The 16644-nt window shown below is 53.4% G+C and overlaps 1 protein-coding gene across 1 annotated transcript; it reads left to right on the forward strand.

Annotated features, from left to right (window-relative positions):
* The first annotated feature begins 217 nt into the window (after window positions 1-217).
* On the forward strand, window positions 218-15626 carry LOC34621863. Its single transcript, XM_026335278.1, has 14 exons — window positions 218-305; window positions 1062-1109; window positions 2835-2930; window positions 3457-3516; window positions 6982-7021; window positions 10762-10936; window positions 11235-11354; window positions 11718-11856; window positions 12470-12561; window positions 12779-12988; window positions 13061-13402; window positions 14730-14805; window positions 14889-14972; window positions 15307-15626. Exons 1-14 carry the CDS (start codon window positions 218-220, stop codon window positions 15624-15626), a joined length of 1890 nt encoding a protein of 629 aa, XP_026191063.1.
* Window positions 15627-16644: the final 1018 nt, after the last annotated feature.

Here is a 16644-nt window from a genome sequence, read left to right on the forward strand (position 1 = left end):
GGCTATTGGAGCTGTAGCACAGGCCCAGGCGTGTCAATCAAGAGTTTGAGCAGCGGCTGCGCAGCGGCAGGAGGCGGGAGAAGGTTAAGGCATGCGGCAGTTTGAGATTGCCGCTCGAGGCAGCGAATGCATGAGAGCAAGCCTGCTTCACCAAAGGCCTCTGAGAACGCAGCAGCAGCATCGCGTCTGTTGTCGCTAAGATACCTTCCTTAAGAAGATGGCAGTTTCTAGCAGAGGCAAGCGGCGTGCAGCGCCTGTTGCCGCTGGTGGCGGGGGGGGTACTGGTGGAGGCGAAGGAGGAAGGAGTAACCCTTTCGACGTTATGGGGAACAAAAAGACGAAGCGAAAGATCCTCGGGCTTAAAGTGAAGGGGACAGAGAGGAATCTGAGCAAGGTGAGTGGAGAGAGTGCGCCATAAGGAGGGGAGGGGGGATGAAGGAGAAGAAGGAGATAGGGAAGAAGGAGAAGGGGAAGAAACGTGCTGTTTTGCAGAACCTCAAGCCCCCCTTTTTATGGCTTTTTTTTCCACAGAATCCTCATCCTTCAGGGTAGTAGTCGCTATACAGCTAGCGAGGCTTTTTTTTATCGCGCTGTTTTCTGCGAGCGCATGTAGAGCACGGAAGCCTCTTATGATCTCAGCATCTGTCTCTCTCTCTGTACGAAGCGTTTGAGACAGAGAGACAGAGAGAGACACAGACAGAGAGACAGATAGACACAGACAGAGAGACAGAGAGACACAGACAGAGAGACACAGACAGAGAGAGACAGACAGAGAGAGCTCCTACATTTGATCTTGCAGGGGCATATACAGTACTTACGGTTGCGATGTGTTGAGTGTGGCATCTTTGTGTCTGTAGGCAGCGAAGGTGACCAGCGCAAGCGGCACCATCAGCAGCAGCAGCGCAAGCGAAATTCACGATGAACGCTTGTTCAAGAGCAGCGGAGGCAATGCAGCGGCAACAGCAACTGCACGGAAGGTAACAGGCAGCTCAAGAGCAGCAGCCATAGCAGCTGCAGACGCTGAAGAGCTTATGTTTTCTCGCTTAGTCTTGATGCGGCAGCAGCAGCAGAGGCTGCTGCGCAAGCAGCAGCAGCAAGCGCAGCAGCAAAAGAAGCGGAAGAGAAAAACGTTTGCCTTGGGAGATTCTGACAGCGAGGACGAAGCGAAAACACCCGTCGGCTTCTCCGTGTTGGGAGAGGCGACTGCTTCGGAGCCAACTCTGGATGGAAATGAAGATTTGCTGCTGCACAAAGGAAAAGCAATTGCAGCAATGAACGACGAGGAACTGCGCGCATCTGCTGCGACACTTATTGCACACAAAATTGCCGCAGAAGAACAAGTTGAACATGAGCAAGAATGTATGTAGGCAGATCCCTCTATAAAAGACCAATGCCTCTTTCTCTCTCTCTTTCTTTCTATCTTGCGCTCTCTTTTTTTCTCTCTGTGTCTGTTTGGCTGTCTGTCTTGGTCTCTCTCTCTGTTCCTCTTTCTCTGTGTCTGTCTTGCTCTCTTTTCTCTGTCTCTCTCTGTCTCTGTTTTCTCTGTCTCTCTTTTCTCTGTCTCTCTTTTCTCTCTCTCTCTGTCTCTCTCTTTTCTTTCTCTCCCTCTCTCTCTTTTCTTTCTCTCCCTCTCTCTCTCTTTTCTTTCTCTCCCTCTCTTTCTTTTCTTTCTCTCCCTCTCTCTCCCTCTTTTCTTTCTCTCCCTCTCTCTCTGTCTCTCTCTTTTTCTCTCCCTCCCTCTCTCTTGCGATGCTTGTATTAGGGTGCTGCACCTAAAATTTGCTGGCGAGAGCAGCCCGCAGCCCGCAGTGTCTGCCCTCCTTTAGACTCTGAAACGGTTTGCAAAGCACATGCTTGCAAGCCTCTGGAAGACGAATGTATAAACTTGCGAATGCAGTGATCGACGGCGACCTCTTTTTCACGGGAGCATCTCCTGAGGGCCCTAAGTCTCGACGGGAGATCTTCAGAGAAATCATCAGCAAGAGCAAAGAAGTCAAGGCGCAGGTATGATTTTGCTCCTGAACGCTAATCGCAAAAACGTGTTCTAGTTCCTAAGCGTAGCGAGCGCTCAACGTGCTTCTCTCACAACAGGCCACACTAGAGAACGATATCACGAGATTGAAACACACAGAGAGAGAGACAGACAGACAGACAGACAGATATATATATATGCTAGAAAGAACGAGTAAATAGAAGGGGTGTATGGCTTGTCTGCTAGAGCTGCGCGCACTGCTCGAGTTCTTTGTCAAGAGCCTTGGATAGTGGATTTTTGCAAGGTTGCTGTGTTTGTGTGGCAGCATGCGCGAGATGCCGAGGAGCAGCAGCTGCTGCTGCAGCAGCTGGAGGCGCAGTTTTCTGCCGTCAGGGAAGAACTTCCATTCGTCAAACCTAAGGAGAAAGAGCCGTGAGGAGCAGAGTCTAGAATTAATAAACTTTTTGCGAAGTGGTTGGAGATGCGTGATTTAGCTCAAGGGAGTGTATCTGTATATGTCGGTATGTATATGTATATGTCTGTGTGTCTGTATGTATGTGCATAATGTATAAATATGGATATACATATATATATCTATGTACATTCATGTGGTGTATATGTATGTGTTTGTGTATAGGTATGTGCTTTGGTGCTTCTCAGGAGTCTCCATGCGCTGCTGGCGAAGTACAGCGAATCGGGGGATCAGCAAGAGGGTGTAAAGGAGCAGAAATGTCAACGAGTTTGCCAGCAGCAGCCAGAAGAAGCTTCCCTTTTTTCCTTTCTAGACAAGAGCACCCGCGCTAGCGAAGCCAGCGGCAGCAGGGGAACGCCGCTGTTGCTTCTGCACGATGGCAACGATGGGGGAAACAACAACAACAACAGCAGCAGCAGCAGCAAAGCGGCTACTGCCTCACGCATGCCAGCGGCGGCAGCAGCAGCAGCAGCAGACTACGACACTGCTGCGCGGCTGCTGCGTTTTGAGCCGCGCGTTGCAGCCGGCGAAAAGCTTTTAACAGAAGAGGAGCTGCAGGAGAAGGCACGTAAGAAGCTGCTGCAGCAGCAAAAGAAGCAGCAGCAGCTGCTGCTTGAGGAGCAACAGCGAGGTATGACATACATACGTATATATATTTAGATATTTAGATAGTCATATAATTGTATAGAGATATAGATATTGGTGATTGAGAGGCAACTAACTTTGGAGTGGCCTTCATGCCCGCAGATCTCAGTATGCAAAGTGGGAGCTTCTTCGTATTATTGTTATTGTTGCTCTTGTTGTTGTTGCTGCTGTCGTTAGTATTATTGTTGTTGTGTTTGTTGTTGCTGCTGCTGGTTAGCTTCTCCCAACGGCAGGCTTGAGTGCAATCGCTTTCTTACCATGCAGTAGATGTGCGCTAGGAGGGTGGGGTTGTGTTTGGCGTCCTCAGAGGAGGAAGAGCTACACCGTGAGGCAGATGATTTTTGGGGGGAGACCGAAGAGACAGCAGCCTCCAAGAGGCAGAGCAGCGATAGCAGCAGCAGCAGCAGCAGCAGTAACAGCGAAACAAGTGACGAAGACAGTGAAGAAGAGGAAGAGGAAACGGAAGAAGAGGAAGAAGAAGAAGAGGAAGAAGAAGAAGAGGAAGAAGAAGAAGAGGAAAGCGGCCATGAGGCAGCTGAGGAGCATGACGGCAAAGAAGAAACTGCTGTAGCAGCGGATATTCGCAAAAACTGTGCAGACACTTCAGAAGGGGAGGCTATGGTTGGCGTTGCTTGTGCATCCCGTGATGGCATTGGAAAGATGGGCATGGCAAAAGGAGCTGCATCAAAAGCAACAACAGCATCAACAGCATCAGAAACAGCAAAAGCAACATCAGAAACAGCAACATCAGAAACAGCAAAAGCAACATCAGAAACGGCAACATCAGAACCAGCAACATCAGAAGCAGCAAAAGCAACATCAGAAACGGCGTCAGCAGAGACTTTGGAATGTCCATTGAACGCCTCTATGGGGGAACAAACGGATGTCGCTGCTTTGCAGGGGTTGGGAGGAAGCGAAGATGAAGCCTTAACACCTCAGGAGGAGGCTCAAGCACGGATCTTGAAGAATGAAGCGCATGAACGCTTGCTGCCTTTTAGACCATCTCTGCCGAAGCGCGTTGAGGATGTGCCTGAATTGTTTCGGCCATGGAGATCCTCCTCTCAAGCGAAACTTTTGCATCGGTAGGCGTGTGTTTTTCACCCTTTGATGCTCCCTTTGCCTTCTCTTCTCCTCTCTCTCGCGTGCCCCCTGCTTCAGCGCATGCAGCTGTAAAGCGGCGAGACGCAAGAAGCGTTGTCGCTGATGGTGGCAGGGAAACGGATTCGAACTCTTGACTTTGTTTCGCGGCAGCGGAGCAAAGGGAAGGGATTCGAAGGGATAGAATCGGATAAGATAGAAAGAAAAGGGATAGATAGAGGATTCACGGGGGGTTGGGGAGGGGGGACGACTGCCTGAGGAGAAAGGGAAAATTGGGGGCAAGAGGAAAGCAGAGAAAGCGAAGGCTCTGTTTTCTGGTTGTGTGTCTTTCTGTCTGTTTATTCTTTTCCCTCTCTCCAGCTCTCTCTTCCTCCTATCTGTCTCTCTCTCCCATCTGTCTCTCTATTCTTTTCTTTCCCTCCTTCTCCCTCTTTTCAAACTTCCTCTGCGTGCGCTGCAGCAACGGGAAGGGCGAAAAGGCGGGAGGGATTTTCTGTATTTCTCATTCGATGCTTACAAAACATCGCGTTTCGCCAGTAATTTGCGGTAGTGAGACTGACGCACGTTCGAATGGCTTTCTGGGAGTGTCATCCTTTCGTATTTCTGCAGTTGTTTGATTTTATATCCGCCGAGAGACTCGAAGTGGGCTTCAACAATTCCTGTCTTGACGAAGGGCCTGCTCCTGCACCTCATCCTAGAGATTCACAGCAACTGCACTAAAGGCAGCGGTAAAAAGCGCAACGCCGACGCGCCATTAGGGTGCTTCCAAGCCTACATAGCGTGCTCCTCCCCTTTCCCGAGTTGCTGCTTTTTAGCAGCTTCCGTCGAGCAACCCTTGCCACATAGAAGGCCTTTTTTCAAACACAAACGCGTGCGAAGAAGGGAAGCATCACCCCACAGGGCTTTGCAGTGCAGTGTAAGGGAGCCGCGCACGGCGATGGCTAGCTACCCCAGCGGCTAGCCAGCCATCGCCGTGCGTGGCTCTGTCTTTTGACTGCGCCGCAAAACTCCGAAGACAAACTCACGCAGCCTCGATGCTCTTAGACCGTCGCATGCACGCGTCTCTTCCGCGTGTGGTGTGCTTGCAGGTGCTCCGCTTTTCGAATTGTGGCATCACATGCAGGCCCCTTTGCTGCAGCTGCTGCAGCACCCCCCCGCTGCGGCAGCGGCAGCTGCACTTTTCAAGCGTTTGCTGCTGTCTATGGCCACGCGCGTTGCTCCGCTCGACGAGGAGCTGCAGCAGCAGCTGCGGGATGCAGCTGCTGCAGATGCAAACGCTGCTGCAGATGCAGACGCTGCCGCAAAGGCTGTGGCTAAGCTCTCAGGGGGGCAAAGGGTGCTCCTGTCTATCTTGCATGCGCAACTGCCGCTGCAACTGCAGGAGCTGCTTGCTGCCGAGAAAGGCACAAGTCGATGCTTACTTACCCCAACTGACATCGCTGTACTGCAGCTGCTCCTCTGCTGTTATCCCCTGCAGCAGCATCGGCAACATCGCCTCCTGCAAGCAGCGCTTCACATCCTGGAAGCAGCAGGCACTGCAGCAGCAGCGACTCCGCATGCGGATGTAGTGCCACTGTGTCCACCTCGCATGCGCCTACTGCAGCGTCAGCTTTTCTTTCAGCAGCAGCAGCTAGAGGCCTCTCTGGATGGCAACGACGACGTCCACGGGCTGCAGCAGCAGAAGATGCAGCAGCAGGAGGTGCAGCAGCAGAAGATGCAGCAGCAGGAGGTACAGCAGCAGCTGCAGCGGCTGCAGCAGAAGCAGCAGCGTTTGGAGGAGCAACTGCGCATCCCGCCTCTGCCTCTATGCCGGAAAGGTGTTGTTGCAGCAGCAGAGGCAGCGGCGAAAAACTCGCTGCTGCAACAAGAAAGGATGTCTCTTGGCAAGGAGAAAGAGGTCTTTGTTGCTCTTCCCCCCCCAGTGCCTGCTGCTACCGCTCCCTTGACAGCTCAACTGCTGCTGCTGCAAAGGCAGGTGACAGCAGCTGCAGATCAGCGCGAGGGTTGCTTTTTTCCTTCTGCCTTCGGGGTGGCATGTGCGCTGCTGCATACTGCCGCAGAGCAGATGCTGCTGCAGCACCAGCAGCAGCCGCAGACACATCACCAGCAGCAGCAGACACAGACACCTCAGGAAGGAGGCTCAGCTGAAGAACTGCATCCAGACGTTGAGGCAGAGGTACTAGTTCAGCTTGTTCATCAACATCAACAAGAGCAGCAGCGAGAAGAACACCAGTGGGCGGAATTCGGAAGTTGTGTTGCCGTGACTGCTTGGACCATGTTGCAAACACTGGTACGCTCTAAACACATAGTATATATTTCAATCTACTTTAAAAGAAGAAACCCTCGACGTTTCGGGTATTTTTTAGAATATGTATGGCAAGCAAAAACAGATGCGGCAGGCTGAGTCAGCACTATCGGCAACACCTAGGGGCCTCTCTAGACGGCTAGTTCTGCGGCGCTGTGCTCTGTGTGTGTTGCTGCAGCGCCAGCAAACTCTCGCTGCGTATGTGCCAGCAGTGCAGCAGCTGTTGCCGGCAATGCCGTTGTTGCATGCGATGCTGCTGCAGGCTGCTGCAGCAGCCACACGTGTAGCAGCATCACCTGCAGCAGAAGCGAGCTCGAGGGAGGAGGTGTCCACCCCCCACCCTTCTAGTGCGAAAGCAACAGCAACAGCAGCAGCAACAACAGCAGCAACAGCTGCTGCTGCTGTTGTTGCCGCCATGGGGAGCACAGCGAGTTGCTGTTTTCTTCTACAACTGCGCCGCCTATGGCGGAGCGCTCTGGAAGCTGCAAGCTGCACGCTGCAGCCGCTCAGCCTGCAGCAAGCGCAAAAGGTGTGACTTGGAGGCCAAGTAATCTGCTAGAGATCCCCTGGCTAGACGTGAAAGAGGGTTGGGGGGGTTGGGGTAAACAGGAGAGGGGAGCGCTTGTGGAGGGCAAGGGTTGGCGGTGTTGCCGTTTGTGGCGTGCGTGTGTGTCTCTCTCTCTCAGCGAGGACTGCAGTTGTTGACACCTCGCTACTATGATCCTAAGAGCCTTGGAGGGTTGAGAAGCAGCATTACAAACCCCTTACAGCGGGAGCTTTTGCAGCAGCACAGGGAGAGGCGGCAGTACAAGCAGCAGAGGCGCAACGCAGCAGCAGCCATCCGTGCATCTGCAGGGGCAGCAGCGGCATCTGCAGCGGCGGCTACCGCAGCCCGTAAGGCTGCTGTAGCTGCCCACACCAAGCGAAACATCAGCATGCTTGAGCAGGATCAGGCCGAATATAAGAAGATGAAGACAACAGGTAAGAGGATCGTTTTCTTCCTCCTTTTTCGCGGTTTCATTAAGCTCTAATCGGCTAGCAAGGAAGAAGGAACACGGGAGCGGTGCGGAGTGCATGTCCGCTACGCCTGGCACGAACAGCTACTACGCGTTTTCCGTTCGATTCTCGAGAGAAAGCCATCCCAGTTGTCTTTTTGTGCAGGGGGTGGCATGGACACATCCATCAAGCCGTACCGCCCTTCAAAAGAAAAGAAGAAAAAACGAATGGCCGGAAATCGCACAGAAACTTCGCATGCAGGGAGGCGCAAAACTGAGGTGTAAACGGGCAGGCACGTGCAGCAGGCGGTGCTTGCTGCATGTGCCTGCTGCTGCTACATGCGTGTGCTGTGGCTCAAGCTGCAGCGGCAACGGGTTCTTTTGTTTGGCTTGCAAACAGACTCTGCTCAAGCATATCTTGTCGCCCTGTGCATGCAATTTTTTCGCGTAGACCGACCACTTGCGGCTCAGAGTTCCTTCTGCTCGTGCAGCGCCTCCTGCGGAATACACCGCATGGCGCGCACAATGATGCTGCTGACTTGCTGCTGCTGCAGTTGCTGCTCATCCGCCGCCTCCTGTAGCGATAGCAACTCTTGTTTGTAGCTGTTACAGCCACGGACGCCGGAGAACAGGTTCAACAGCGGCTGTAGCAGCTCCTTCCTCAAAGCAGACACGGGCAGATCTGCTCGAGGAGGAGGGTTGGGGTGCTGCAACCGCTGCTTTTGCAGGCGCTGGATCTGCTGGTCCGCATATTCAGCGTATGCCAATAGGGCGTCATGGCGAGTGGCTGTAGCGCTGTTGGTGGTGTTTCTGCTGCTACAAACCGCGTTGTAGAGAACACCGGGGGTGCAGGATTTGATAAATGCATCCGCAGATTTCAGCCACAGCCACGGGTTGCTCCTCAAACTTCTACCCACCATGACGCCAGAGATCGTGCGGCCGTTGCTGTTGCACTGCTGCAACAGCGACGCGGCCTCCTCGGGTGTCTGTACACCGCCGTTGAGGGTGAAAAAGACCTGTCTGTCCGGCAGTTGCGCGCGCGCAGCTGCAGCCGCTGCAGCTGCTGCGGCTGCCGCACGCTTATAATCCAGCGGAGGAGCCTTTTGATGACTGCGGCTGCAGGAAATACCTAAAATGCCTTCCCTCGCATGAATCACAAAGTGCCGCGGGTGTGCAGCGGCCGCTGGTGCTGCTGCACAGCCGCGCGCGGCACCGTCTTCCTCGCAATGGAAGTCTCCAATTGTGCCTCTCGGTGCCGCAATTGCCGCCGCATTGCACTGCAAAAGAAAGTCTTCAATGGATGCGCTTTGGCCTTCAATCCCCAAGCGGCATTTCACAGAGACTTCCACCTGTTGCTGCTGGAGGTTTCGCGCCGCCTCATGAAGAGCTGCGCATACAGCAGCGACCCGCTCGGGGTGTCTCTGCAGTTCCAGGCCGAATCCGCCAGCAACTGCATGGCTGCTAGGGCAGCCGCAATTGAGATTGAAAAGCAAGGGCTGCTGCTTCTGCTGCTGGCTGAAAATAATTGCAGCGGCGGCAGCTCCCGTTGCAGCAGCAGCAGCAGGATTCGGCACAGCCAGCTGCAAGACAGTGCGCTCGTCTCTTCCTACAGCCTGCAGATCCTCTGCAACGCCATGCGGCAGAAGCGGCAGCAGCTGCTCTAGCAGCTGCTGCCGCTGCGCAGGATCGCGTTCCTGCTGCAGCTGCTGCACAAACAGCAACTGCTGCTTCTGCTGCAGCAGTAGAGGCATCATTTCTGTATACAACACCATACGGGAAGACAGCAAACGCGCTAAAAAACGAAAGTGCCGGGTGGTATAGCCAAACAGCGGGGCTGCCGCAAGTGCGCATACATCAGCTGGCGTGTCATGACTGCTATCCTTGCTGATATTAGGGGCACTGCTGCTGCTAGTGCTGCTTCTGCTGCTAATGCTGCTAGTGCTGCTTCTGCTGCTAATGCTGCTTCTGCTGCATGGCTCGCGTTGCGCATAGTGAAGCGTCTTGCGTCCCCAGTTGCATGTGTTGCTCCTCAAGGGCTGTTCTCTGCAGTGGCAGCGCTGTAGAGTGCCTCCAAGCACGACGGGCTTGACGCGGGAGAATGCAAAGGCGGGCGAAACGTGTGAGTAAAATGCAAAGGCGGGCGAAACGTGTGAGTGGGCTGCTGAATTAGGTACTCGAGCTAAAGACTCAGCCACTGTCCAACCAACCGCCAGCAGCAGATGCCACAGCAGTAACGCCAGCATTCCAGATCGCCCCCCTCTCTTTCCCCCGTCCCTCCCCACCCCTTTCCCCATCGTCAGCCCCTTATGTCGTAAAAATGCATATCTTTTTCCTCATCCACCAACGCTGCTACTGCACCGCCTTCTGCGGAACTGCCGGAGCTCCTGATGCTGCTTGCTGCAGTGAGCGACGCTGTTGCAGCGCGCGCACAGGCAAGCTTCAAGCCCCTCCTCATCTACACACAGATACAGCTAGATTCGACGTCCTATTAGTGCGAACTCGGTAATCCGAGAGCGTGCGTGCGTGTCTTCCACGCATGTTGACAGGGTTCCTTGTGTCTCGAGCTGTATACAGACAAGGTTCGGAAGCTGCTGCACGGCTTTCCCTGGACACCAGAGTTCAAGTCCGAAACCACTGCAGAAAAAGGGTCCGCCAATTTCAGATTTTCAATGAGTGATGCAGACGGAAATGCAAATCGGGGAAGAGGGCGTCAAGGGGGTTGCGCAAAGTACGCCTAGGGCTGGGAACGAGCGCCGTTGCTTGCTGAGCGACGGCGCTGCAAGATTCGAAAGCTGCATGCAACAGGCTTTCTTTAGGGTTTAGTCCATATAGTAGCCTTCTTCCTAGACTTCTTATTCTCAATCGGTACACATAATGAATATATATGCATCGATTTCCAGGCTGCGCGCGCATCGCTGCCAAGTTGAACGCGCCACCGCTTGTCCACTTCAGCGTTGAGGAAGCAGAAAGCCTAAACCTTCGACACTGATCCGTGCTCCTCTCTTCTTCCGTATGCGCGCAATGACCACTTGAATGGTCGCTGTGGTCAATAGTTTCAAGGCATTCCCTTGAGAGCGGAAGCTCTTTCCACAATGGACCGGGAAACGTGCGCTACCGCCTCCGGCGAGGCGGTACAGTTTCATGAGCCGCAGTTAGAGGGGGTGCAGCCGCGGCTGCCACAGCAGCAGCAGGGAGGGTCCAGCTTCTTAGGAGAGCCCCCTGTCGCATCTGGCAGCAGCAACAACAGCATGGAGGAGGCGCGCAGCAGCAACAGCCAGCTGTGGCTGTCTGCAGGCATAGCGGGCCTGATGTGCGTTGCCGCGGGATTTTCCATTTGTGTTGCTGGCGCCGTGCTGCAGCCTCTGCAGCAGGATTTTCGTTTGTGTGGCTCGCAATTTGCATGCACGGAAAAGGGGGCTTTCGTCGCTGTCTTCGCGCCAGGAGCTGCGGTACTTTGACACTGCTCTAATCCCATTCATTTTGTCCATACCGCAATGGAGAGGGGCAAGGAGGATGAAGGAAGAACCAACAAGGGGAATAGTTAGGTTTGGGGGGGAATTCAGCTTTTGCTGCAGCGCTTTGTTAAGGCGTAGGCTTTCGCGGGTTATCCCTGATTCGCAGTGCTCGACGGCGTGCGTCGTGTCTGGCAGCGAGAGGACGCGAGGTGGACTGCCTCACTCAGTGCCGTGCGATGTCTAGAGAAAACTAGATGTCGGCGAAAAAATATTTCTGAAATTTTCCTTGCAGGTCGGGAGTCTGGTCGGCGGCTTCGTGGCAGATGCAGTAGGACGATGGCGTTCGCTCTTTTGGACTTCCCTTGCCTTCATAGCCGCTACAGGCCTCACTGTCATGAGCGCAACCTACGCTGTAAGATTCCTGAAGACTGCTGGAAATGATGACGAGGAGGTCTTTTGCCGCTGCGCTCGCCACATCCGCATGTTTCACTGCAGTGCGGGTTCTCCTTTTTCTGCCTTCTGCAGCCACTTGGTTGGAGGGAGGGGAGGTTTGAGAGCTCTGCGCTTTCAGAGACTTTGCCCTCTGTGTATTAGTGTCTGTATGTATGTATGTATATGTGTACGTGTGTATGTATGTATGTATGTGTGTATGTGAGTATGTATGTGTGTGTGTATGCGTATATATATATATATATGCGCATATATATATATATATATATATACGCATATATGTGTATATTGATGCATGTTTGTGTTTGCGTGTGTTTCCGGACAGGCGGTGTTGGTGGGACGTTTTTTGCAGGGTGTCTTTTTGGCGGTGGGCGTTGTGGCCGCTTTTACGTTTGCAGCTGAAATTGCCCCTGCAAAGCTCCGCGGATCATTTGTAGCTCTTCAAGAAGTCTTAATTTGCACGGGTTAGTCGGTGCGCATATTATATCGCAGATCCTGTTTCACGGCAGCGAATAAAAAAGCGGCTGCTAGCTAGGCAACCAGGGGGAAGGGGGGGAGAAGGCAGACACCGCAAAAAATGCTGAGCTGCGTGTGATGCAGAAAGAAACACACGTACAGATCGACAGAAGCACCCGCATATATCATACTGAAAGTCTCCTACCTAGGCACATAAACATGCATACATCTATATACATATATATATATATATATATGTACATGTAGACACACACACACACACACACACACACACACACACACACACACACACACACACACACACACACACAAACAACCAAGCACACCGAAAGAATACAGACAAACAAACAAACGAACGCAAACAGAGACACAAATGAAAATACACACCGAGTGTAGTGACACTGCAAAAGGTTGAGCGCCGGCCGTTTGCGCGTCACCACGCGCGAAGCCCGTGAGGAGGATGCGGATCCGAGAGCGCAGTAAATTAAAATCAAGGCGCTTTGGGGGGGGATACAACATATGTGATATATCTATATATGGGTATGTATAGATATATTACACATCTGTAGATGTGTTTGCATGCGTGTGCCTTGGATTCAGGTTGCTTCCTTCCGTATGCTGTTGCGTGGGCGTTTCCTGAGCTGGGGTGGCGTGGTCTGGTGTCGATGGCTGTTGTGTTTGTAGCCTTGTTGGTAAGTGGTATGCTTCCAAGCTTTTGAATACAAATTCGTTTTGCTCGTTCGCACGCTGTCTGTGTGCTTCTTTGCCGCGGCACGCTCTTGACAGCCACCCCGCCTCTTGAGAGAGTGTCGTGTGATCGCAAATGCAGCTGACAGGAGGCGCTGTTGCTGCTGTGGAGTGGGAAGAAAGGGGACTGACAGCGAAGGGCTGAGCGTTTGTGATATTCAGGCATGCTGTCTGCCTTTAATACCTGAGAGCCCACGGTTCTTGTTGCTCAAAGGCAAGAGGGAAGCGGCCGAAGTGGCGATGAAGCGGCTGAAATACGCCATGCAGCAGCGGCAGCAGCTGCTGCAGAGTGTGCAGCAGCAGCCAGATTTTCATCAGCTCGACGCGCAACAGCAACAAAAGCAACAACAAGAAGAGCAACAACACCAAGAAGAGCAACAGCAACAAAAGCAACACCAAGAAGAACAACAGCAACAAAAGCAACAACAACCACAAAAACAACAGCAAAAAGAGCAACAGGAGAGTGCCGTGGTAGACGGCTGTGCAGAGTTGCAGACGGAAGCCAGTTTTTCGGGAGCTTGTGCTGAGCTTCGCGTGAGCCCGTTGCGGTGTATACACGCGACAGCTAGCAAGGGAGGAGGAGCCTTACCAACAGCCACAAAGCCTTTTTACTGGCGTCGGTGGAATGCGAAGGGGGTGTGGCATGCTGTCTTGCTGGCGGGAGCTCTAGGGTGTGTGCACAGTCTCCTGGCAGTGAACAGCTTGATTCTGTTGGCTCCTAATGTCGTTCTCGTGTTTGGTATTTGCGACAACATGCCGCTTTCCTTTGGCATTGGCCTTTCCAAGGTACTTCGAAAGCTGAAGCTTTAGGGTTTAAAGTGGGAGGGGAGGGGGGGGAAGATAAGGGAGGAAGGGTGAGAGGCACGAGATTTGGAATAAACCTCTGTGCATGTGACTCTCTAGCCGCGCTAAACGCTGATTTCCCACCTTTATTCATTCACTTATTCTTCCCCATTCATCCGCTTATTCTTTTTCCTCCATTCATTTCTTCCCCCCTATTCTTCTCCCCCCCTCCATTTATTCACTTATTCTTATCCCTCCATTTATTCCCTTATTCTTCCCCATTCATTCACTTATTCTTCTCCCCCCTCCATTTATTCACTTATTCTTATCCCTCCATTTATTCCCTTATTCTTCCCCATTCATTCACTTATTCTTATCCCCCCTCCATTTCTTCCCCCCTATTCTTCTCCCCCCTCCATTCATTCCCTTATTCTTTTTCCTCCATTTATTCCCCCTTATTCTTTTTCCTCCATTTATTCCCCCCTATTCTTCTCCCCCCTCCATTCAATCCCTTATTCTTTTTCCTCCATTCATTTCTTCCCCCCTATTCTTCTTCCTCCCTATTCTTCTTCCTCCATTCATTTCTTCCCCCCTACTCTTCTCCCCCCTCCATTTGTTCCCTTGTTCCCCCCTGTCTCGTGCAACAACACGCATGTCTCCCCCTCGAAACGGCTGTTTGGCTAAAATCTGTGCGGCTTTTTGCAGCTCGCAGGCGCTGTATGCTGTCTGCTGACTGCCGACTATGTCGGACGGCGTTTCCTGTTGTTGTGGGGTGCCGCTTCGATCTGCCTTACGCATGTGTTCCTCGCGGTAATTTTTTTGAAGTCGCATCACGCCGAATTCGGAAGTCGCATGCGTCGCAGAGGGCGGCTGCGAGGAACACGATTTGCACTTGGCCGCTTCTTTCTGCTGGAGGAGGCGGCGACAGTGCTGGCTAGCTGGCTTCTCGACGAGCATGCGGAGGTTCTGCCTTTGTGATTTGTGATGGCCTTCGCAGATCTTGGGGCTTGTTAGGCGACAGCTGTTGCCTTACGAGCTGCTGCAGCTTTGTACAGCCGCGAACTTCTTGAACCCGCAGGCTGCTTCTGCTTCTGCGGCTGCTGCTGCTGCTGCTGCTTCATCTTCCCACACGCTGCACGAGCAGCAATTTGCTGCTGCGGCAACTAGCGCTGGCAGTGGCCTTGTGCTAGCGCTGATGATCTTCTTTTGGGGAGCTAGCTGGTCCTGCATTGTGCCAGTCGTGGCTGCCGAAGTAAATGAGCACTTTGTCTTCACTTGAAGTGGCAAGCCGGCAGGCGCCTTCCCTTTGAGCGCTGCCTGCCTCCTATAGGGGTTCTGTGTTTTTTGCGCAGCATCACGCGATGACGAGGGCAGCTTTTGTCGTGCGCGACGGCCTGCTGGGCAAGGCAGAGACAGTCGTCATTCGACAACGGCTTGCGTTTGTTGTGCATGCAGCTGGTGCCTTCAAGTCACAGAGCCTTGGCAGTAGGCCTTGCGAAGGCCCTTGGATGGGTTGTGGCTGGAGTTTTCCAGCTCTTTGGAGAACGCGCGCTAGTCGAACTCGGCATGGACGGTAAGGCGTTGGTGCGAGGCAGATAGGCAGGCAGGGAGACAAGCTGGCAGATAGGCAGACAGACAGGGAGACAGACAGGCAGACAGGGAGGCAGACAGGGAGACAGGGAGGCAAGCGGGGAGACAGGCAGACAGACAGGGAGACAAGCTGGCAGATAGGGAGGCAAGCGGGGAGACAGGCAGACAGACAGGGAGACAAGCTGGCAGATAGGCAGGCAGATAGGCAAGCAGACAGACAGGGAGGCAGACAGACAGACAGGCAGACAGCCTCCTGTGAAGAATTTGGGGGCATCGAGTTTTCTAAAGGCTTTTTGTTGAAAGTGGGCGTTGAGCAGCTTGCCCCCCCTCCCACCGAGTTAGACCCACACGCGGAGTCTGTGGCTTGCAATTGAGTGCGGAAGCGTTTTTCTGTTGTTTCCTGTGGCTTATGGTGTGTGCATGCGAAGTGTGTTTCTTCGCCTTTGCGCTTCTCTCGTTGGTCGCGCTCGCGTTTGCATTCTTCTACATTCCGGAGCTTAATGGTGCTGAGCTTGCCGACTCCCCAAAGGCTCGTCGTGGGCAAAAGGCTGCTATTTCCCTTCCCCCGCCTCTGCCTTCGCCGTCTGCCACGCAAGTCTCCCCTGCGCCCTCTCTCCAGCGTGCTACTGCTGCGTGAGGGCAGGGAGAGCGCAGAGCACCTGTTACACCCTCTCTACTTTATAGGACTGATCTCGATTCTAAAAGGGCCGTTCGGCGAGGCTGCTCGTGTCGCCGAGGCTGAATACGCTTTTCCTGCGTTGTAACGGAGGGTGCTCGAAGAGGAGCAACAGCCGTTTGCGCAAGCCGAGGGTCTCTAGGCTGCGCAGTGCTGGCCTTTCCACAAGTGCACTGTATACGCCCAATGAGCAGTTGGCAGCGCTGTGTGCAGCCTGCAAAATTCGAGAGTTTAAAGCCCTAAGGCCAGCTCGCGGCAAGAGACGCAATTCTCGGGGGCACCTTGTTGCTGAGTGGCCTACAGTCCCCTGGTGCCTCACGGAAATCACGCCTGCAGCTGCTCCTTGAAGGAGCTGTAGGCTTAAGAAGCGATGCACACCTGCGCAAATGTGGCGCTCGTCTAGGATTTCGTTACGAGTTTTAGTGGTACAAAGTTGAAGGCTAGAAGTGCGCGCTCGTGACCAGCTTTTTTCGCTGCGAGCTGCTCTGTATGACACCTCCTCGGAGGCTAGCGGAGGGAGTGGGGGAAGTGGAGGCGGGGAGGTAGGTAGGCGAGAAGCAGGACTGCTTTTTCCCTTGTTAGCAGCAGGAATACTAAAAGTGGGGAGCTATCATGTGCAGGCATTGCGAGGCAGTAGCAGGATGCAATTGGAAAACCACTGTCGGCGGCCTTCTCCCCCCTGCATCCTTTCCTCCTTCCCTACATCATTGAGAGACAGATATACTCCATCCATGATGGTTGCCCTCATGTACATGGTAGTTTTTCAAAAGTTCTCCCGTTGGAAGCAGGGTAGCTGCACAGGGACGGGGTGCGGGGGAGGGAGGAGAAATATCAACACAAAGACCATTCGTAATGGTGCCCCTTTCTGTGCCTATCGCCTTCCTCCCGCTCAGCCCTTCTGAAGGCTCGCGTCAACAATTTCTGCGTGCCTTGCATGACAAGGGATGCCCTCCCTCCTGGCTTCGCATGTTGCCTCCAT

The sequence above is a fragment of the Cyclospora cayetanensis genome, unplaced genomic scaffold (genome assembly GCF_002999335.1).
Source record: "Cyclospora cayetanensis isolate NF1_C8 unplaced genomic scaffold, CcayRef3 CcayRef3_contig_64, whole genome shotgun sequence".
NCBI classification, from domain to species: Eukaryota; Apicomplexa; class Conoidasida; order Eucoccidiorida; family Eimeriidae; genus Cyclospora; species Cyclospora cayetanensis.

Coding starts and splice junctions, on each gene's coding strand:
- LOC34621863 (XM_026335278.1), top strand. CDS start 218: ATGGCAGTTTCTAGCAGAGGCAAGCGGCGTGCAGCGCCTGTTGCCGCT. Junction 3,517..6,981: donor CAGCAGTAACAGCGAAACAA/GTGACGAAGACA, acceptor GGAAGCTGCAAG/CTGCACGCTGCAGCCGCTCA. Junction 11,857..12,469: donor AGAAGTCTTAATTTGCACGG/GTTAGTCGGTGC, acceptor CCTTGGATTCAG/GTTGCTTCCTTCCGTATGCT.